The sequence below is a fragment of the Vicugna pacos genome, chromosome 13 (assembly GCF_048564905.1).
Source record: "Vicugna pacos chromosome 13, VicPac4, whole genome shotgun sequence".
NCBI classification, from domain to species: domain Eukaryota; kingdom Metazoa; phylum Chordata; class Mammalia; order Artiodactyla; family Camelidae; genus Vicugna; species Vicugna pacos.
In genome coordinates, this window is record NC_132999.1 from 38209932 (window position 1) to 38232486 (window position 22555).

General features: G+C 46.8%; 1 protein-coding gene across 4 annotated transcripts in view; it reads right to left on the reverse strand.

Moving 5' to 3' along the window:
- Positions 1 to 22064, reverse strand: part of CTPS1 (CTP synthase 1) — a 37123-nt gene extending 15059 nt beyond the window's left edge. For 2 of the 4 annotated variants that reach the window (XM_072974672.1, XM_072974671.1), the window contains exons 1-8: positions 21889 to 22064; positions 21186 to 21340; positions 8968 to 9146; positions 7268 to 7438; positions 4886 to 4986; positions 3964 to 4080; positions 1651 to 1734; positions 1082 to 1162 (exon numbers count right to left, since the gene is read on the reverse strand). In XM_072974672.1, the coding sequence (XP_072830773.1) occupies positions 1082 to 1162; positions 1651 to 1734; positions 3964 to 4080; positions 4886 to 4986; positions 7268 to 7438; positions 8968 to 9146; positions 21186 to 21340; positions 21889 to 21930 (930 nt within the window). In that variant the 5' untranslated portion in view covers positions 21931 to 22064. Of the gene's footprint in view, positions 1 to 1081; positions 1163 to 1650; positions 1735 to 3963; positions 4081 to 4885; positions 4987 to 7267; positions 7439 to 8967; positions 9147 to 12329; positions 12602 to 21185; positions 21341 to 21888 lie in introns of those variants that run through there. The other 2 variants (XM_006215844.4, XM_072974673.1) reach the window with 2 other exon arrangements.
- Positions 22065 to 22555: the final 491 nt, after the last annotated feature.

Consider the following 22555-nt stretch of genomic DNA (forward strand, 5'->3'; position numbering starts at 1 on the left):
TGTACTTAGAATGAAGCAGAATCTCTTGGACGCAGCTCCTGCCTCAGGCGTCACACCCAGGAACACTGAGGTCGGGCTGCCCTCACACCCTAAAGCTTGAGCCATCACAGATGGAGAGGACAGCTGCTGCCTCTGATGGTCACAGGCTTTCCTCTTGCTCGACGCACTTCAGTGCCAGGGCAATGGTTTTAATTTTCTAATACTCACTTCCATCCCCCCAGGAGTCTTGTAAATGGACTTCTCTTACTTTAACCCGCAGCCTCACTCTCTCCTCTCTAGGCCAGCTGGGCTTGTGTGCTTAGTCTCCTGATCCCCAAATAATCTAGTGGTAGAACAACCCATCCGTAACCTAATCGTAAGTTCCTTGACCTCAGCTTCCCTTCTCTTCTCCTTCAGCCAAACCTGGCCAAAGCCTCAACCCCGACTTACCACCCCTGGGATTTCCAGACCACACACCGCACTTAGATGCACCACAGGTACCCTCTAGTAGCACAAGCAACAAAAAAGACTAAAATGTGTTTAGAGACTACAACACTTGTTCAGAGAGCTGGCACCAGGAATATAAAGTTGAATAAGGTGGTCCTTGCCCTCAAAAGCTCAGTCTATGAGGGGAGACAAATGTGGACAGACACATGGACAGACAGACAGACAGATACACACACACACACACACACACTAAGGGGCAGGATGACAGGCTCACCACCAGGACCTGTGAGACCCAGAGACCACCCAGAAAAGGATTAACCCTGAGGTTTGAGGAGTTTTGGAAGGTAAGCTTCTCAGACAGTACCGTGTCCTAGCTGGGCCCTAAAGGATGAAATGAAGAGGAGGCTGCCAGGCCTGTTACAGAGAGAGGGGGACACCCACTCAGCATGGCTGGAGCAAACAGTACGAGGAGCAGGGACAGAAGCGGCGGGAGAGGTAAAAGGTGTTCAGGAACCAAAGGAGATGAGGTGATGGAGAAGCACTGAGCCAACAGTCTACTGTCTCACAATATGAAATAAAACAGTAAGCCTCATGAAACTGGCTAAGACACTTTAGGGATAATTAGAAGCAAAAAACTGATGGAAGTTCTACTTACTTGTTCAGGTTCAACATGGCAGAACATCGATATTTTCTCTTTCACTGCTGTGTCAAGGGGATTTGAGCACCTGCACACAACCTAGACATTTGGATGGACAGAAAGGGTTACAAAATTGGGTTTTTCTCCTGATTTGAAATTAAAGTAGACACCTCACTGTTAAGCTGGATGAAAATGTGAACTCCTAGCACAATGCACGTAAACGTTAAAAGTGTTACCAGTTTTCAAAACTGAAATTCCTAAATCCCAAATCGGAGAAATGTGAGTGACAGGACAAATGGACAGACAGATTAATGAGCCAACTGGCCTTTTCTTCAATTGATGTTCTTGGGCAGGAGGGACAGAGAATGAGTGACTGGCCGAGAGGAGGAGGAAGAGCTGACCTCCGGCACACCAGGGAAGGAAACCTTTGTAAATAAGTCACAGCCCAGTTCAAAGCACTAACTCTATTTCTCCATCGTCAGCTAACTAAACGCAGGCCAGGAAAACGAAGGTTTTGGCTGCTGGGAGGCAAGATCTTAATGAGACAGACAAGACCATGTTGAAACCAGGTAACCAGGAAGTCTTACCAGATCTGGGGAAAGCCCCAGCCCTCTGAGTTCTCGAACACTGTTCTGGGTGGGTTTAGTCTTCTGTTCCCCTGTTGAACTTGGCTATTTTACAACAGGAAAAAAAAGTTAATTTCTCTACGATAAGGAATTTTCAAGTATGACTTTTCCCTGAACCCCTCTGAATAGGGAAATAGATAATTTGATCATTTATCTAATTTGGTTTTAATTTTTGCTGAAGTTATCATGCACGTATTTTAGAGTCAAATAGTTCTGTAAGGTCTGTCCTAAAAAGCAGTGGTACTGGCCCTCATCCACCCCCCCCTCCCCTTTCCAAGCCCTAAATGACCCGGCTGCTATGCTTTATTGCTGCTTCTTGACACGGAGCTTGAGGCATTTTCTACTGATTTCCCTGTTGGATGTCCCTCTGCCCGCCTCCCCACATGCACCAGCCCTGTGCCTGCAGCCCCCACTTCAGGATACCTCTTAATGTCTATACAGTTCTGAATATTTAAATTCTGTGCACTATTAAGCCATGTGCCTTAACTTCCCCTTTCTGGTCCAATTATTTGTTTTCCTTGGTCGGTTTTCTGGTTTTGTTTTGTTGATACGCTGAGTTTTCTATGTACTAAATTATCTTTCTTCTCCTCTGACACTTGATCAATACATTTGTTGGGTATAGAACTCTTAGGTCAAAAATCATTTCCCCTGAGAAATTTTATGGAAATAGCTTCACTATCTTCTAGTTTCCAGTATCACTGTTGAGAAGGCTAATGCCACACTAATGCTTGATTTTTCTCTTTAGACCCTTTTAAAATTTCTGCCCCGTTATTTCAAAATTTCACAACGACGTGTCTTGATGGGGGTCATTGTTCATTCAATAGGCTGGACATTCAGTGGGTCCTTTCCAACTCAGAAATTTCTTGAATTGTTTAGATCAGGAGTCAGAACTCTTTTTTTCTACAAAAGGCCAATCAGTATTTTAGGTTTTGTTGGCCGTACAGTCTCTGTCCCAGCTACTCAACTCAGATGTTTTGATACAAATGGGCATGGCTGCACTTCCATACAATTTTATTTTCTAAAACAAAGGAAGGGTTGATCTAGCCTGTCTGCTGACCCCTGGTTCAGATTATGCTTCCTTCTCCATTTCTGTTAGTTTTTGAAAATCCCATTATTGAGGCGTCCGAACTCCTAGACCAGGCTCTACATTTTCTCTCCTATTTTCTTTCTCTTCATCTTTCTGCTCAACTTCTAGGGCATTTCCTTAACCTTCTTTCTCTTAAATTTTTCATTCTTGCTACCCAATTTTTAATTTCTAAGAACTCTGTCCTCTTCTTTAGGTACCCAGCTCTTGTTCAATGGATACAGTTTATCTCTTAATTCTGAGGATATCAATCCTTTTTTTTCTTTTAACTTCCTTTTCCTACTCCCTGCAGAGCCTCAGTTTCTTCTAAGTTTCTTTGTTTTTTTGGTCTCATGCACATAAGATGCTCTCTCCAAATGTCTGGCGGTCACTGGTGGTCAGCTCACTAGCTAACTGGAAGTTCTGTGAGTGGGTGGGCTTGTCCACCAGGGTCCTCTGGGTTAGTCCTATACCCCAAGACGACTCTGACAGTCTCCTGCGTAGAAGGTCCATGCCTGGTTGTGATGATTCTGCAAATCAGGTAGCAGCAGAAGGCAGGGTGTCCCCACAGCCTAAAATTACACTGTCCCTAATGTCAGCTCATCCAGAAAAAGCCTAAAGTCTTCTACCAAGGTGGGGGGGTGGACGCCCCACTGTGCTTACCAGGGACGGGGATGCCAGGGCCTAAGTACTTCTGCAACAACATGTACAATGAGCCCCACTCCTCACCCCAAGGTGCTCGGTGCTGCCCATTCCTGAGCCTGCAGGGTGCTGAGGGCCCCAGAGTTGCCCCTCTGCTTTCCCCACGGCAGGCTTAGGATCCAGCTCGCCCAGCTCTGCCCAGTCCGTTTCTACAGGTCCATCTCCTTTCTGCCTTCCTAATTTCTGTTACTATTAACTCCTCTCACATCTCTGAATTTTTGTCTTAAAAAATTCCCTTCCCTCCAGTTGTAGTGGGGTTTCTCCACGGAGTGAAGACGAATGGACGTGTGCAACCCACTGTCCATTCCCACTGCAACTTCCCTGATTCATTTCCCAGGTGTTTTCTATTTCATCTTTTCAAAAAGGGATGATTATAATAATTTCAAATTCACCAAGAAGTTTTTCACTCCCTGCTTTCAGCACCTCAAATAATTGAAACAGGTAATGAGTGAAAACCATCCTCTTCCCCCTCCTCTCCATCCCCCAAAGTCAAGCTCTAAATGCCTTACCTGAGGAACGAGACTGACGTGAATGTTACAGAAGTTCTCTCTTTTGACCTTGAACTGGAACTGACGGAAGGCCTCAATAAAGGGCATGCTTTCTATATCTCCCACCGTCCCACCGAGCTGGAAGAACAAAGTTAATTTAGAGGTTAAGCATTAAACCTTCCTCTTGTGGTTTAGCTTTCTAACACCTGCACTCTGTCATCTCAATCCAATGGTCAGTAACAGTGTAACGTGGACTGTCTGGGCCCATAAAATGTCAGTACACAGTGATTAGACACTTCTGTGCGTGCTAAAAGATGACTCTTTACGAGAGGCTCACCATTCCCCAAGGTGATCACGGATCTTTCTACACCATTTTAAGAAAAAGGTCAGGTGAAAGAGGCACGAGGAATTTTATTTGTCGGAGAGTCACAAAACAAAGACACCGAAATCTTATCTACTTAGCCATAAATAGCTTCTGTATTAAAAAGCTGTTATAAACAAGGTGCTGGAACTTTTCAGTCTCCTGTTTTCGCAGGAACACTGAGGTCTGGCAGCTAAGATCAGCAAAGCAGGAGTTCAGAAACTGAAACCAAAGGAGGCTCATTCACAGAGGTGAGCACTCCTGCCACAGGAAAGCTGAAGGTCGGGCCCCCTGACTTTCTCAGGAGACAGAAGAAAATGCCTCACACCACTCCTACGGGACAGTCCACACTGAGCGTACAAATGCTGAACAGGGAGAATCGGGTGGACCAGGTATCGCTTTCGACAGTGCAGCCACTTCACGTGACTGTGACCATGTCCTTACCCGCCACGCTAGACTCAGGGGGTCAAGGGCTTTACTGGGAACTGTCTCCTCAGTTGCTGATGGCTGACTAAGGAGGTAAAAATGTACACGTGGTCACATGCGCAGGAATCACAGGGTTTGGAAAAGACTCATACAAACCTCGATAACACACACTTGGGGTTCCAGGCCATCTTCATCCACAGGTATCAAGGCCTGCCTCATGACCCACTCCTGGATTGCATCTGTGATATGCGGGACGACTGAGGAAGAGAAAAGAAACATGTGACCTACACTTTCCATCGGCATCAATTGAGGCAGACACACTCACTGTGACAACAAACTGCAGAGTAGCAGTGGGGTCATAAAAATACTTTTGAATCCCCCTCTTAAATGCCCTTAACAAATCTCACTCCCCGTGGTCTCCGTTCCAGATAGCCCAGTAGGGCTGGAAGCCCTATGAGAGTAGGGCCTCGAGTGACGTCCTGAGCTACCTTAGAGCACCAGCCCCAGTGCAGAATCTACCCTGGCTGCACAACCAACCACACATCAGACCACGCGGGGACCCCTCCTGCTTACAGCTAAGGGGGACACTTCACACCAGGGTGCTTTTCCAGGGACAAGACTACGCCAGGACCTTGCTCCATTACGTTTCCAGTTTACTGAAGGGCCGACAGTCCGCTGCGAGGCAGCCCAGTGCGGCAGGGCAGTCAGGAGCCCAGCTTCTGGGGCCAGGCTGTCTGGATTCAAACCTCGGGCCCACCACTCATTAAGTGTGGGTCTTTGGGCAAATTACCTAACTATTCCTGAGCTCCACCTCCCTATCCGCAAGTCGGGGAAGCGTGGCGAGGGCACTGGTGAACCGCCGAGCAGCGTTCCCAGTCAGTCAGTGCCCACCAACATCAGTGTCGGCTGAGGGCTTTTTAAATCACGGTTGTGGGGCTCAGACGGCCCGGTTCCTAAGGGGCAGAGGTTACTGTTTAACTTGCTACGCCCATAGCCGGCAGTGCCTCCCACAAAGGCTAGTACCTATTCCACACACAGAAGCCAAAGGCATCCTTTTAAAGTGCAAATCAGAGTTCACTAGTCCCGTGCTTAAACTCCTGAATGGCTTCCCATGGCTCTGAGAAAATCCAAACTCCACGCCATGGCCCAGAAGGCCATGCGGAGCCTGGCTGCAGCCCCCTCGCCCGCCTCCTCCTTGGTCTGAGTGCAGGACAGGCTCCCTCCCAGGCCCTTTGCAGCCATGGGCGTCTGTATGCACCAAGACCCCCTCCTTCCGCTCCTCCCAGGGCTGGCCTCAGCTCACATGTCCTCTCCTTGGAGGCTCTCCCTGACCCCCTGTCTAGACCAGCCTTCCCCATCACTCTCTCTGTGCACTCTATGTATTTCCCTCTCAGCTTCCATCAAGCAGCTCATTTCATCTGTTTGTTTTTTCTCTCCCATAAGGTAACCTCCTTAAGGACAACAGCCTCATTGGTCTTGTTCATCATGTCTTCCCAGGACCAGTCAGAGTCTGACAGCAGTGAACACTCAAAAAAACTGCTGTTGAATGAATGAGTGAATAAATGAGTTAATACACTGGAGGCTGAGAACAACAAACTGTATGACCAGGATCACTGCAATTCCTAACCGATCCCTTTCCGTGTGTCAGGAACTCAGAGAAACACTCCGCTGACTGAGCTCCTTTATTTCTCCCAACAGCCCGGATAGGTCGGTACTATTATTATCTCCATTTCACAGAAAAGGAAACCAGACCTCAAAGAAGGCATGTAATCTGCCCTTGTGCACAAAGCTGGTAAGTGGCAGAGCCAAGACCTACACAGACCCCCTGGCCCAGAATCCGGCCAGGGTGGCCCCAGGCCAGAGCCAACTGTCATCATGACCCTCGGCTTTCAGTCCAGTAAAGGCTAAAGCCAAAAGCAGATTTACTCTCCTAAATCAGATGAAGCCACTCTTCAGCAACTCCCCCTCCCCAATTTGGACTTCTGTCATATACTAGACCAGTGGTTTTCCAACCCCACCTTTTAAAAAGCATCACTGGTCTCAAATGAACACCATGCAGAATCTCAACAGACACAGGTGAAGCTGTGCTGGCGAAAGCTCAGTAGGCCCGAGAGACCCTCCTCTCAGACTCCCTCCAGCCCAGCACCAGCCTAGGGACCAACGCACCCAATGGGACTCCTGCTACTCACTGTCTAGACATAGTACATCCCAGATGTGTGACACACACTGCGTGGCTACTGCCCTAATCTAGTTGCCTTCATCACTCCATGCTCATCACTGTGTCAAAACAACAGCTCTCTGGACTCAAATCATGCAGCTAGACTGACGCCTTCAAGGCCATTCACAAAGGGGTGGGAGCTTACTCAAGTGATTTCTTGAGTAAACAGCCATATAACTCTGAATTCTCAACTGAAGACCTATTTCAGTAACAATACCTTGACACGTTCACACTGAAACTGCATAAAAAGTACATTTTTATACACAGATGAAATTAAACTGGTTAAGATTTTCAAACCGTGAAGGCAAATCCAGTATTACCTTGGACGGTTTTCCCCAGGTAATCTCCTTTGCGTTCCTTGTTAATGACGTACTGGTATATCTTTCCAGTGGTCAGATTATTGTCCTTGGTGAGGCGGATGTCAAGGAAACGTTCATAGTTACCCAGGTCAAGGTCTACCTCCCCACCGTCATCCAGCACAAAAACCTCACCTGCAGTGAACAGTGAAAACGGTTCAGTTAAGGAGAGGTGCACAGACCAGGGCACAATTTGAGTCCCAACAGAAACACCTGAACATTAAGGACAAAGTCTGCATTAACTTGAGAGGAAGCAGGGATATTTATTTCTAGAAAACGAAATATGACACAAGAGAAAAATCACCAATCATTCTGCAAACTCAGACCGGGTCAGGAAGAGTCATGAAATGACATGAGCTGGAAGGAAACTACAGTCCAGGCAAGACACATGGACAAAGTAAAAGAACTTTTAGCAAAGTCTCCTCCTTGAGCAGAGAAAGGTTTAAGATGTGATAAAAGTAGGATCTGACCCTAAAACTTCAACAGGGTGCACATATTAAAAGTCATGTTGGTTATAAAAACCAGCTTCTGGGCCGCACTTTAGTCCAAAACAAACCTGTGAAATTGCTCAAGTTTTTCCTCCTCTTCCTTTGCTGAACTTTCAGTCATTGAAATGTCATTCTGGAAATTTTGCCCTGAATGGAGCATCGCAACACCGCAGCAGGAGACAAGCTCAAAAGGAGGAAAGTAAAAATGGTCCTGTTTTCCTGTCGTCCTTTGCTCTCAAGAATTCTGTATTAAACTTTGCTCCAATTTGTCCATCTTTCCCTGACACTACTACATATGGAGTTTTGCTCTAATGACACTCATTCTTATAGATTTTTAGCTCACATTTGATAGCAGGTGTATGAAAAAACGTTTTTAACTTAAGAAGTTGTTTTGTTTTTTTTAACATGTTTTAACAGTCCTTCTACCCTCAATTTTAAGTAATTACTCTTCTAGGTAATTCAGACACAGTTTTACATCATCCTGATCAGCGGCAGTAAAGACGTTAAGTGTGGTTTTCTGACCCCTACCTTCACGGTTTCAACTTTTCACTCCACACATGCTTGTTTTTATTACCCAAACTCTGTTAGCCAAACAGAATCTGAAGCATATAAATCATCCAAATTCAACATCTATCTATTGCCTGAATCCCAAAAGAGTGGTCCTTTAGCCTCTGTCTGAACACCTCTACCAAAGGGAACTCATGAGTTCTTGAAGTCCTCACCCCACTCTTGGAGAGCACCTGCTATTATAGAAATCTTCCTTATCCTGAGTCAAAATAAATATCTTGACATCTGTCCAACCACACTATTCCTAAAGATTGCGTCCACAAAGAATAAACATAATCCCTCTTCTCAAATATTTGAAGAAAGTTACTATGTCACCAGATGTCTTTTTCAAAAGAGACAAACTTTCATTCAGCCACCAAAAAAAGATGGTTTCTATTATTTCTATCACAGAAACCACTGGACTCCAATCACTCCACTGCCTATTAAGATTTCTGCTTCCTCTCTGTCCTGCTGAGAAAAGCATGATTCTGCTATGTGAAGGATCCTTCTCAGAAGGCAGGAAACGGAGGTTATGCTCTGCAAAATACACACCATTTCCAAGGGCTGACATTTTCTTTCACACATTAAACAATTACAGTTTTCAAGAAAAAAGAAAGGCATTGTGCTTACCATGCTCATAAGGAGAGAATGTTCCTGCATCAATGTTAATGTACGGGTCGATTTTAATGGAGGTGACGTGTAAACCGCACGACTTGAGTATTGTGCCCACGCTACTGGCGATGATTCCTTTCCCAATTCCTGATATAACACCGCCAGTGACTAGAATGTACTTCATTGTACTCGCTGACCTAGGAGAAGGAAAAATTATAGAAAAAATACATCTCAACAAATGAAACTTATCTGAGTTCAAATGCCAGCTCTGCCACTTACTAGCTATGAACCCTCTAGAAGCCTCGGTTTCCCCAGCTGTCACACGACTTTGGATGGCTGTTATGTGTGATACTGTTTCTTGGCACACTCAATGGCTTCAGTCAAATATGAGTTGAAAAACAACTGCTAATTAAATAATGCAGCTTTTGTTTAAAGCTTTGACAGCCAACAACCTCAGAGTCAACCTAATTAAAAAAACAAAAAATAAAAAACTCGGCTCTGTTGATAGAACATTATGCCCCCAGTGCTGGCAGACACTGGGATACCAGGCAGGTGCTGCATTATTTTCCCTACGTGGGGAAAAGAGTTTCAATCTTGGATGTGCACTCCGATTTTCCATGAAAGAGATCATGCCTCTGGCTAAACTATAATGTATCGCCAAGAAGACACAGCTCCTCTAGGTTATGGAAGACAGAATAAAAGGAAAGGATTTCAGCATTTAAAAGGAGTTGCAGTTAAAACTAAAGATCTTTCAATGAAAGGTAGTTCTCTTCTGTAATTTAATAACTTGCTCCTTGCCAGCAATCTCTTCCAGGTATGCTTTGAAGAGAGACTGTATGTATTGGAGGAAAAGGACATCAGATAATAGACCAGTCTCAAGCACATAATGGGCAGAGGACTCAAAGAGAGGGGTGATTAAATTAAATCCTAAGAGCAGTACAGTTGTGGCAGGGAATGGAAGAAACAGACTTAGCGAGAAATAAAAAGGGGGGAATGGATGCAAGAACCGCAGACATAAGTGGTGAGCAGACAGACAGTAACGGGCTCTCCAGGGAGAATTTCTCACTGGCCCCAGCTTCAGAGGCTCAGAACTATCATTTGGTCAATAAACCTGAATGTGATCAAAATGAGAAACACAATCACAAGCACAAGAGAATGCTTGCTTTGGCATGGTCGGGACATTTTCCTCCTCTAGGAACACTTCATGTGAAGCCAAATTTTAATAAAAATAACCTAAGAAAGGAACAAGGAAACTGGGGAGTCAGCTGGAAGCGTTCCCCTGCCCCACTCCTCCCTAAGGCAGGAATGAACATACTTGGCAAGGAATTAAGAACGTTCAGAATGTCTTTCCCCCTCGGACAGCAAGGAAGACACCCAACCATGACCTGCTCTTTCTGTCTGCTGCAGCATTTCCAAAAGCACGCATCTTGGTTTCCGCAAAATCCATATGGGATTCCCGAAAAGGGTTTCATGGACAGATAAAGCAGAGAAATGCCGGTTTAACAGTCAATCGGTTTAATTCAAGACGGCTGGGAGCCTTTAATAAGCTATGTGCACTGTGATCTCCTGAAAGGGATATACAGTCTGCAGTTGCCCCAGACTTTTTGACTTCAAGTCCCTAATATCTGGGACAAAGACTGCTCTGTCACCTCGCAACTGAACAGGTCCTTATTGACATGTGAATATTAGATCTGGCTACATTTTAGAGATGTCCTAACCAGGCATATCCCTGAGACTATATTCAGGTCTCACTGACTAAATTTTTGATGTTCCTAGAAATTCTTCAGCCATCCTGAGTTGGGTTATAGAGCGGGTTACTTCTCCAGGAAGACTCATCCATTTGCATTTGATTTGCCCTGATTTTACTCTAAGAGAATAGATTAACACCTCTCTTTAGGGGAGATTCTTGCAGTCTCCCACAGTGCCTGGCAATAAATATCCCAATGCACTCAAAGATCAGGTGGGAGAGGCGGATGGTACTCAGTCGCCCCCTCTACCCCATGTATGGACTACCCAGTAGGTAAGTGCTACTGTGCCACACACTTTGGGGACCACAAAATTACTCAGATTTGGGCCCACAGCTCAAGTTGCAGTCCAGTTAGATAAAATATTTACAAATAAATGAGTAATCCAGTGATGGCAGGAAACAGAGCGACTACAGCTGACATGAGTATAAATGGGGAAGAAGAGAGAGCAGAAAGCTTTCAGTGGCAAGACCAGGGTAACGCATCATGGCCCATTAGAGGAAGGGGCAAGAAATGAAGGGAGAGGATCCAGACTGCTCCTGCTGTGATGACCTGAGCCTTGCGATGGCCTTGAAGGGAAAGGGAACAGAGTGAGCAGGAAGGCTATCTACAGACCACAGAGGTAGGGCCAAGAAAAGACACCAGGGGTGACGGGAGTCAGAGGGGATGGTGGGAAATAAACTGAAAATTTAGGCAAGGGGCCAAATCATGTGGCCACTTAAATGCTCAAACTGAACTTTAGTCTGAAGGTGTTGGGAGACAAGGGAAGGTTTTCAAGCATAGAAGTAACATAAATCAAGATGCATCAGAGGAATTCAATAGAGATGAAACAACAACAAAGATGTTAAATGTTGAGTTCCATTCAGCTCCACCACTGGTGTCCTGGGACCTGTCAAGTCATGGTAGCCGCCTGAAGCCCTGGTCCTGACATCTGTTAAATGGGCGTGAAAAACTCAACATCGCCTGTGTCACAGGACTGCTGAGGATTCAAAATTACAATGAGTGTGGACGTAACTGCGCCACGCACACGTAGTGAATGAAGTTCTTTAAAATGCAGCATTCTCATTCCAGGTGGCTGGGAGGGTTGAGGGCCAGCGTTGAGGCCGAAGCCGGCCCCTACCCAGCACCCGGAGGCCACCGGGCCCCGCGAGTTCCGAGGCCCCCTCTGCCCGCGGGAGTCTGGGCGTGCCGGAGGGGCCCGCGGTCAGGCCACCGAACCCATCCCCCACCACCGAGGGCCCGTCTGGGACCTTGATCCCCCTCCAGCGAGGCTAACGCGGTGCCTTGAGGCCAGAGGGGCGAGGGCAGGGTAGTTTGAATGGAGCGGCAGCCGCCAGGCTGCTCCGGGCGGAATGAGCAGAGGCGGCTCCCGCACCACTACGGCCCTCTAGGTCCCAGAAGCTATCCCCGGCCCCCTGGTCAGGCGAGCCAGGCCGCGCTGAGATGGGCGCTGCCGGGCCCCGCAGCCCGGGCCCCGCGGCCTCTCCTGCGGCCCCACGCCCCCTGCGGCCAGTCTCCCCGGCGGCGCCCGGCCACGCGGCCCCGCGCGCGGGAGCCGGCTCCTCGCCGGCCTGGCTGCCCGCCCTACTCCCGTTAGGCACTCAGCCCATTGGGCAGGCCAGCGAGCCACCTCACCCCTGATTGGTGGGAGCGGTGTCTGTCACCGGCGGTGGGGCTGTCCCGCGCCAGGCTGGGCTCCCACTGCCTATTCGTGCAGGGGGAAGAGCTCCCGCCGGATCCCTGGAGTCAGCCTACCTGAGGCCGGCTTTAAATCCTGCCGTCGGCTAAAGAGCTACAAGGACGACGCGCACGCTGAGGCCCCGGCAGCCAGTGCACCAGCCCCGCCGCATGCGCCGGGCAGTCTATTACGGAGGCGGGCCCTAGGCGGTGCGCACGCAGAGGCGAGGGGCGGGGCGCGGTCGCGGGCCCTCCTCGGGGCGGAGCCTGGGTGTGGGGGCTCAGGGCCCCGAGTGCGCAGGCGTCGGGGGAGCGAGATTTTCCAGCCGTGCGGCCGGCTGCTCAGGATCATCCTCCCTTCGCTGTTGAGCAGATCATGGCGTTCCTGCCTTGCAGTCTTTGTCGTAGCCGGTGGTGCAGGCTTCCTCGCTTGAGGGGGAGGACGCCATGTTTTGACTCACAGCTATCAAATCCATCCCTGGCTCCAGGCCCAGTCCCCAGTAGCCTTCTGGAGGAGATCCATCACACCGTGTCTCTGAACTGTCTGACCTTGTGAGCAAGGCTGTGTGACCCCAACTCATCTCTCCCTCTGTGCCCTCTGAACCAAGGGATGCCGGCACTGTCATCCCCTGCCCCTTCCCCATAACAGGCAAGGCCAGGCGAGCGGCTGCCCGCTGGTTCCTTCCTCATCTGATGGGAGTAAGAGTGAGTAAGGCAGAAAGAAAAGCTGCCGAGAAGGCCCTGAGGCCCAGGAGAGCCTCGCCTAGCTGAGTTGGAGGCCAGTGTAGCCTCATTGGAGAGAGTCAAAGGAAGAGAGATCAACAGGAGATCTGGCTGGAGAGGGCAGCGTGCCCATACCACGCAGAGCATGAAAGACCAAGGATTTTCTTTCCCTTAACGGCAGTGGAAAGCCCTAGAAAAAAATTTTGAGGAGGGGGTTTTGTTCTGTTTTGAATGGTGAATACATGCACGTAGTTATTTTTTTCTCCAAACACTATACAAAGATATCCTTGAAAAGTAAGTCACCTCTGTACCCCAGTGTTCTTATTTTCTTCCGTAGAAGCAGTTTGTCCCAAGTTCTTGTATACCTTCACTGAAGGATTTAAAGAAAAGGTGTGACGTGACCAGATCTGTATTTCAACCAAACAGATTCCAGGAAACCAGTTTAGGAGGCTTCTTCAGTGGCCCCAAAGAGAGGCTTCTGGCATCTTCCAAATCTGAATCACCACTGCTTCTGCTCTGCCAGGCTGCACTCAGCTGCAAATCTAAAACATGCTTGGGATGCGTTTGAAGGTGCTTTCCAGACACACTTCTCTCAAGAAGCATTTGGTGTTTACCAAAGTGCCTGGGACACAAAAGACACTGAGAACATTCTTGCCAAAGTCACGGAGGTGCTGTAGAAGATATAAAAATGAGCCACTCACTCGGCCACTCTTCTGGATGGCCACTTGACCCTTTCCTCTCCTTCCACAAACCTCTACTCTCTCTCAGCTAATGGGCTTGCTTTTTATGTCACTGAGAAAATAAAAGCCATCAAGAGAACTTGAGCTCCCACAATCATATCCATCAGCCTCCTTTCATCTAGGCACACCAGCTCTGCCTTGTGTCCTGTACCGTGGACAAACTGTCCCCGCTCCTAGAGGTCAGCCTCTCCTCGTGACTTCAAGTGTCATATCCTCCCATCAGCTCAAGAATGTCCGTCTTGTAGCTCTCCCCTCCTGCATTATCGATTTTTCCCTTTCTTCCTAAATCTTTTTCACTAGCACGACGCAGGTTCTCCCACCTGAAAGCAGAACCCCTCTCCTGACTCAACATAATTCTCTGGCTACGCCTCCATTTCTCTGTGCCCCTTTTCAACACAGTGCCTAGAAAATGTTGTTTGTACTTGCTGTCTCCAATTTCTTCCCTCGCTCTTGAACTCATTCTGTCAGGCTGTTGCTCATGTACTTCTACTGAAACTGCTCTTGTCGAAAATTAACTTCTGTGTTCCCAGACCTCTTCTCTATATACCAGACTTGCAAGTCCCCAGTAAGGACACCAGTGTGGCTGTAGGTGCCCGGTGTGAGTATACGTCTGTGCATTTGCATATTGGGGCTGCTCCTGTCACCCACCTTGAGCTTACAGACTCCCTGTGGACCTCTGGGTGTAACCATACTGCCCCCAGATCCTGCCCCTAACTTGCTGGTTACTGCTTCTTTAAAGCGTGTTCTTTACTTGGTTTCGAGGAAACCACTGTCTCAGTTTTTTTCCTATTTAATAGGCCTCTCCTGGGTCTCTTTCCCTCAATCCTTTCCTCTTCCTGGCCTGTACACGTTCGTACATACGCCTCAAGGCTCAGAAAATTCCGTATCTATGTGTAATCATTCTCGAGATGATCTCATTCAGGCTTTAAATACCAGACTTTAAAGACTAGACTTTAAATGCCATCTATATCCTGATGACTCCCAAGTTTATATTTCCAGCCTGGACCTCTCTCCTTATCTCCAAGTTTGGGGCCCTTCTAAGCACAAGGTCCTGAAGTTGGCCCCACGCAAAGGTACAGAAGAGGCCAGGCACCTTGCCTTGGGGTTGGGCAATCCTGCGATGCTGTTCAGGCTCCAGGGCTCCCCCCGGGATCAGGCTGAGGTTAGACTCAGCTAAACCAGGAACTGCAGACTTTCCATAAAGGGCCAGATAGTCAATGTTTTAGGCTTTGTGGGCCACATGGCCTTGGTCACAGCTACTCAACTTGGTCGTCATAGCGCAAAACTGGCCGTAGATAATACATACACAAAATAAGCGTGACTGCGTTTCAGTACAACCGTTCTTCATTTACAGAAATACAGATTTGGGCTGAAGACCAGTTTGCCAGCCCCTAAGCAAAACACACCTCCTGTCCAGATTCTTCCCTGCCCTACCCTGCCTCCCTCATTCCCTTACAGGCTTCTCTCAGGAACATTCCTCAATTATTCAGTTATACAAGAACCCCATCTCAGACTTTGTCCCTAGGGAACCCAGCCTAAGACAGCCTGCCTCCTACAGATTCCTCTCGGAGTGCACCCGCTGACCCTGAGACACTTCTCAGGGCGCTGAAATTGCCTGTGACTTACTCATCTGTCTCCGCCACGCCAGACTGAGATCTCTTTGAGACTACCTAACCTTTCTGTGCCTCAGTTCTCCCTTATCGGATACAGTCTTATTCACCTTTTAATAACCAGGATCCAGCATATTTAATTCCTGCGACTGCCCTGTGATGCACAGGCCACCATTATTGCTACATTACACGTGACGAAGCCAAGACTGAGGAGTATGCACGCCCTCCCAAGAGCACATGTGAAGTTTCATTTTGCATCCTCTGTCCATTTTGCCCCCTTCATTCTACCCATCACCAAATCTTGCTAACTGTTTTTCAGCCAAGGCTCCTTTGATTTTTTTCACTGTTACATCAGCATGCTGTCATCCTAGCCTGGCATTCTGATGGATTGTCTGGAAGAGAAATGGTGTAGTAGAGAGCCTGCAACTATTGACTTAATTTTTTTTTCCACCAGATTGGGGCTATTTATTCTAAAATAAATTTTACTTAAATGGTACAAAATTCCAAAGGTAAAAAGGAATACACTGTAACAGCCTTCTTCCCATCCCTATTCCCTGGCCACCTAGTTTACCTCCCTGAGGCAACCACTATTACCTGTTTCTTGTTTATCTTTTAAGAGACACTCTATGCAAATGTCTATATCCTTCCTTTTTTCCTTTTTTCAGAGAACTTTTTTGTCCAAATTTTTTTTTAATTTTGGTGGGAGGAGAAAGTAATTAGCCTTATTTGTTTATTTATTTTAATGAGGTACTGGGGATTGAACCCAAGACCTCATGCATGCTTAGCACATACTCTACCATTGAGCTACACTCTCCCCCTGCTCTATATCCTTTCTGATTGGCTGGATATTATTTTTGTATGAATGTGTTGTGTTGGATTTTCCTCTCTTGAGCTACCTTTCTTTAATGACGTGATCTGGTGAATTAGTTGGTTATACCCTTACCTTGTTGATGAAAGGATTTAAGGGCGTGTGTGTGTGTAAAATAGAGAAAAATGAGGCAAAGGAAAAATAAGAGTAGGAACACTTTCTCTTCAATGATATTCCATTGGCTTCAGGATAAAATCAAACCCACACTTTGATTCATGGGGCTATGCACAAACTGGCCTCAGTTTACCCCTCTAGCCACATGACCCGTCCCATGCTCTGGCCACACTGGACTCTTCCAGTTCCCTGAACGTGTCATTTGTCCTTTCTCACATCTGGATCTTCACATAGAAACTGCGGCTGGAATATGCTCTTTGTCTTACCAAAGTCACATTTCAGCTTGGACTTCACATCCCCAAGCACCTCTTCTGGACAGCCTCCTGCCCTCGAGCTGGGGCTAGTTAGTCTTTCTCCCCCATCCTTCTGTTGCTGCCTAGGTTCCCCCAGGTATAGCACTTACAGACCACGTTTTAACATTCGTTTCCTTGTCCAGACCTCCCACCTGTCATGTCTATAAGCTCCGTGAGGTCTGGGACCTGTTTATCTGATTGACTATTGTATATGCTCAGTGCCTACCTGGTTCTAGCACATAGCAGGCATTTGGTAAATACTTGTTCCACAGATAAATGAGTCCAGAAATCAGATTTGATCCCCAATCCTGTACTCTTTCTAGAGGCGAGTCATAAATTTGACTTTTAACTTCCTAGCACCATAGCTGAAGCATGTCAGGATGATTAAATAGAAAACCAGGAGCAATATCACTTCCTCAAATAACTCTTCACTGGCTCCCCATGTCCCCCTACTGGCACCCCTAAGTGCCCCCCTCATTATTTTTCTTATAAGCATTTGTCAAACTGTAATGATTGATGGGGTAATTGGTTATTTGATGTCTGTGTTCCCTACCAGACTGTATTCCATTTATGAGTGCATTCCCAGCACGTCTCACATTGCCTGCATGTAAGAGGTGCTCAGTAAATGTTTACTGAATGAATTAGAAGGGCCATTATTCCCGCTGCTGAGATCAGAAATCAATTTCTCCTGCGAGTCTTCACAGCGAGGACACGGGACATAATGTGAAAGTGGATGGTCTCAGTAACACCCATACAGCAGACATGCAGGCCACAGTCACAGGGCCGTTCCTTATAATAATTCTCAATAAAGGCTGTTGGCAGTGTCACAAAGTACAGTTCAGGCAAAGGGATTCTGCAGAGGGCCAATAGGGTGCCCACAGTATGCAGTGGCAGGGAGAAGCCATCTGAAGGCCTGGATTATTCAGAAGCAAATGACAAAGCATCTTCTGGCTTTCCTCTGTGAAAGCTGTTCTCCATAAAAGTGTACACTAGTGTTCAGAGCCGTGTTGTTCACAATGGCCAAAAGGTGTAAAGAACCTAAGTGTCCATTAACAAATGAATATGTAAACAAATTATGAGATACACATACAAAGGAGTATTGCTCAACCATAAAAATAAATGAAATTTTTGTACATACTAAAAAAAAAGAAAGAAAGAAAATTGTTCTCTAACCTGAATACTGGGTAGATTTTGAGGGGCAGTGAATTCAGTATTACACTCTTCTGACAGATACGTGAACTGAAGCTATTCTGAGCATCAAGTTAAATTCAAAGGCTTTCAATAGTCAGTTGAGCTCAGGGGGTAAAATTCATATCCACGTCAGGATGAATTGATGTCCTTCACAGAGAACATGATGGGGTGTCAGAATTATCTGACAGAGACATCTGTCTTATGTTGGGCATGTAATAATATGTATCACTATCATGTGACCATTGGGTATAATCATACACTGGTACCTCAATAACACATTTAGGGGGAAAATGCAGTAAAAGAGAAAGAAGAAAACACCTTGCAGAAAGATGTTATTATGTAAGCATAATAATCAATTTTTAGTTGACAAATATACTGTAGCTAACATCACCGCATATCCCAGATTTGAGGGGACAGTTTTGATTTCTTGGAACTTTGTTATTTTTGATAAAGGTAATGTGTTACATGCAGAACTAAATGTCCTTTTGTTGTTAAACTATTGTAAGACTTTTACTGCAAATAAGTGGGCAGATGAAGAAATGAATGCTTTTTCAGATCATATGTTTTGATTTTGAGGTTCAGAAAACCTGGAGAACAGGACCCACTGCCAGTATCCCCACCTGCGAGACCCCTCCCAGCCTCTCATGCTAGGTGAGTACCTCTCCTCTGATCCCCAGGCCAGCTCTTTATTCATCTGTCCCAGCATTTACCACATTAGATTGAGATTATCTGGGTTTGCTTCTCTCTAGATTGAAAAAACTCTTTTTAGTTCCAGTAACTGCAGGAACGGATGGTGAAACCCCCACAATCTTCCCTAAGCCCTCCAGAACCAGCTCCATTGTATAATCTACCTAAAAACCGTGGGCTCGTGCCACAAACAGAGCTTCAGGACAAGCTCCCAACCTTGCTTCCGACTGAAGCATGGCCCCTACACCCTTCCAGGATCAAAACTCTAAGGCAGAGCCTTCTGTCCACAGTGCCTGACACACTGCTTGGCACATGGCAGGCCCTCAGTAAATATTTGATGAATTAAGATTGTGAAATGACCTCGTGACTTTTAACTTCATTGTGGTCTGGCTTTTTTTCCACCAAGGCAAAAGAGCTTTCTCGCAGCGGTGACCTTTCTTTCAGCGGGTGGCAAGACATCATGAAAGCAATCCTTACATCAATCCAGCTCAGTAATCCGTGAGTAGTGACTGTGTCCATCCGGGAGGTGTTTCCCCAGGGTGATTTGGGGGCTGCGAATCACTAAGGGGCATGTCAATATAGGTTCTCTCACTGGACATCTAGCGTACTGAGTGAACCGCAGAGTTGAGCAACCTAACCAGGCAACATAGAGTAGATGGATGCCAGGACATTGAGATGTTTAGAGAGATTTGCATCCAGGAAGCATTCATAATATGTGTATAAATTCAATAGTTGTAATTTCAAACTCTGGGGCCAGGCTCCAGACATCTGTATCTCAGATCTCTCTCTGAGATCTGTGTCTCCAAGAAGGACTCGCACTCCTGCCATTCATGCCACGATCACTTGAAAGACAACTTTTAAGCCTAGAGGAAAATCGGGGTTACTCATACAGGATACCCAGCATCTCTCCGGTTTACATAATTAGCACTTCAATTCCTGTCGCACATGATGAGCACTTTTAAAAATGATTCAACCTTTTAAAATACCTGCACTCAACATTTATTTAACTAGTCTAAGCTCGAGGGGATGTGCAAAGGACACCCACCTGTTTGTGGGTTTAAATAACTGGAAAGATTAACAAGGGTGACATGGTAGAGGGTGGTGTTATTCTAGAGAAAGAAGTTTAGGGCTTTTTTTGTTTTAAAAAAAATTTACTCATATTTTGTAAACTTTTTTTGAAGTGTGACCTACTTACAAAAAAGTGTAAAAACCATAAGTGTACAACCTAATGAATTTTTACATTTGACCACACCCATGGAACTAGCACCCAGGTCAGGAAACACAATATTACCAAGCACCCCAGAAAGGCCTCCTGTTCCCCTCCAGTAACCACATCCCCAGGTATAACCACTACCCTGACTTCTAACATCATAGATTAGTTTTCTCAGGGTTCTTTTTTAAAGCTAAACTGGGAATAATGCAGTCATCAGTTAAAGCTTTTCATTTTTCAAAAATCTTAAGACCCACAACACTTCATTTGGCGCCTTTAAATTGCACCTGCCTCCCCTCTCCCTCCCCCATGCCAGATCCTCCGCCTTTTTAGGCAAACAAATCATCTTCCTCAGATTCTCATTATGCAAAGCAAAGAGCTGGCAAAATGGACATCTGTTTCAGCCATTCATTTATAGAGCATTTATCGGTGTCTCCCATGTCCCAGGCACCAGGGTTACAAAGACATTTACAATACTGAGGTCGGTACAGAATTGGGAGAAAGTGGTGGGATGCCTTGGAAGCCCCCAGGAGGGGCACCTAACCCAGCCTGGTGACCAAAAGAAGCTTCCCAGAGCAGTGTCTCCAAGGCTGGGCAGGTGCCAACACAGGGGAAAGGGAGGCCAGGCTGGAGGATGGCGAGGGTGTGGAGAAGGGGAGATGAGGGGAGGGAGATTCACGTGCTGAGTCACAGAGATAGGAGGGGCTCGTCCATTTAGGAAACTGCAAACAGTTTCTTCTGTATGAAGAAAGACCACAGCGGTGAGAAGACTTCTGGGTTAAGACAGTAGCTTGATCAGATACACCCAACTTTCCCTCCCCACTGCAACCTCATTCAAACTACAGTAAAGTATATTTTTTTAATATACATGAATCCATACAAAGGCGGGGAGAGGGGACAGGAGGAAACATTTTGGAAGCAAGAAATTAGATGGATGAATGAAAACCGAGCAACCTTAACCAAGACAAAATCCAAACCAGCAGGGGGGAAACTGAGAACCAAGTTAGTTTACACTGAGGGCACTAGGGGTTATTACAAGAATTAGACCTTGCACAACCTGTTCCCTCTAGGGTGAGTCCAGCCTGCTTTTCTTGCCTTCCCGTCCCTGAGCTGGCCTCAGGTCTGCACTTTTCCCCAAAGTCTCCCTGTCTCTGGCATAACTCACTACTCCAGTGTGGACACCTGGGTTCTTTAGAGGCCTCCTTCACACAGTGTGTGAAGGGCTTTGAATGCTCCCTCTGCCCCTATGGGCCCAGGGTGTGCTCTCTTGCCTTAAACAAAAGCCACCTTGCCTCCTGAGGGGAGAGGAAGCTAAGCCTCCAGGACAGAGCCCCCCAATACAGTGGCTTAACTAAGATAAATATTGGCTCTCACTTACGTAACAGCCTTAGGGTGAGTGGGCCTGGCTGACAGCCTGGCCATCCGGAGTCCCGTCCCCAGGTTCCTTCCATCTTGTTGCTCTGCCTTCCCACAGGGTGTTGTTCTCACCTGCCTGGTCAAGGCGGGGTTCCCGCCGTGTCTGATTTCACATCCCTGCAGGAATGGGGAAAGAAATGATGGGAAGGAAAAACAATCTCCTTTTAAGCAAATAATGTAGAAGTTGCTCACACCTTTTTTATCACATCCCACTGGGCAGAATTGAGTCAGAGGGCCATATCTTGGCCTTAGGGGAGGCTGGGGATGTTTTCTCTAGCAGGGTGACCATCTGCCCAGGTGAACTCTTATTACTGTGAAAGAAGTGGAAAAGAGATCTGGGGGGAAATCCAGGAGTCCATCACAGACTGGCTGTCACCTAAATCCTAGAGGATAATCCCTCATTTCAGACAAAATATCTGGTCTACCCAAACCTAAATTTTCTCTAAAAGTATAGAAATGGCATCATCTGGTGTAGCTGATGCTGTCATCACCCTGCCCATGTCCTTAGCCCTCCAGGGCACATTACCCTGCTTTCCAACTATCAGTTCCTGAAAATCTTTACCCAGGACTTCTTGTGGCTACCAGAGCCTGCTTGGCACACCTGGCAGGCCTGACGTGCTAGAGAGTGAGCACCCTTCCCCTGAGCCCAGGTCCGTTCAGTTCACCTCAGCCAATGCTGGTGCAGGCTCCCCTGTTCCAGGCTCCATGCTAGATCCCAGGGATGCAGAGAGATCCTGAGCTCCAGCAGCACACGAGAGATGCCAGATGCATTCCTGACTGCTTTCCCTGCATCCCTCGTTTAATTCTCATGGCCGCCCTTTGAGGTTGGTCCTCTTCTTTGCTCCATTTTACAGATGAGAGAATGGAGGCTTAAGAAGTATAAGTACCTGCCCAAATCCCCAGCCTGTAATTAGCAGAGATGTTTGACTCCAAGATTGCTGCATCTGATGAGAGAGGCTCCCTGGCCCGAAAGCAGGGCAGGTAGGGGAGTAACTCACAATCCATGTTGAACACAGCAGAAAAAAAACCATGTAAAACTGAGGGGGGAGGGTTAGCTTAGTGGTAAAGTGCCTGCTTAACATGCACGAGGTCCTGGGTTCAATCTCCAGTACCTCTGCTTAAAAAAAAATAAACAAATAAAGGGGGAGGGTATAGCTCAAGCTGTAGAGCACATGCCTAGTGTGCAGTACCTCCACTGAAAAACCAAATAAATCTAATACCTCCACCCTGAAAAAAAAAAAACTAAAATTACCTCCCCCATTAAAAAAACTTTTTTGTTGGTTTTTTGGGGGGAGAGGGGAAAGGTAATTAGGTTTACTTATTAATTTATTT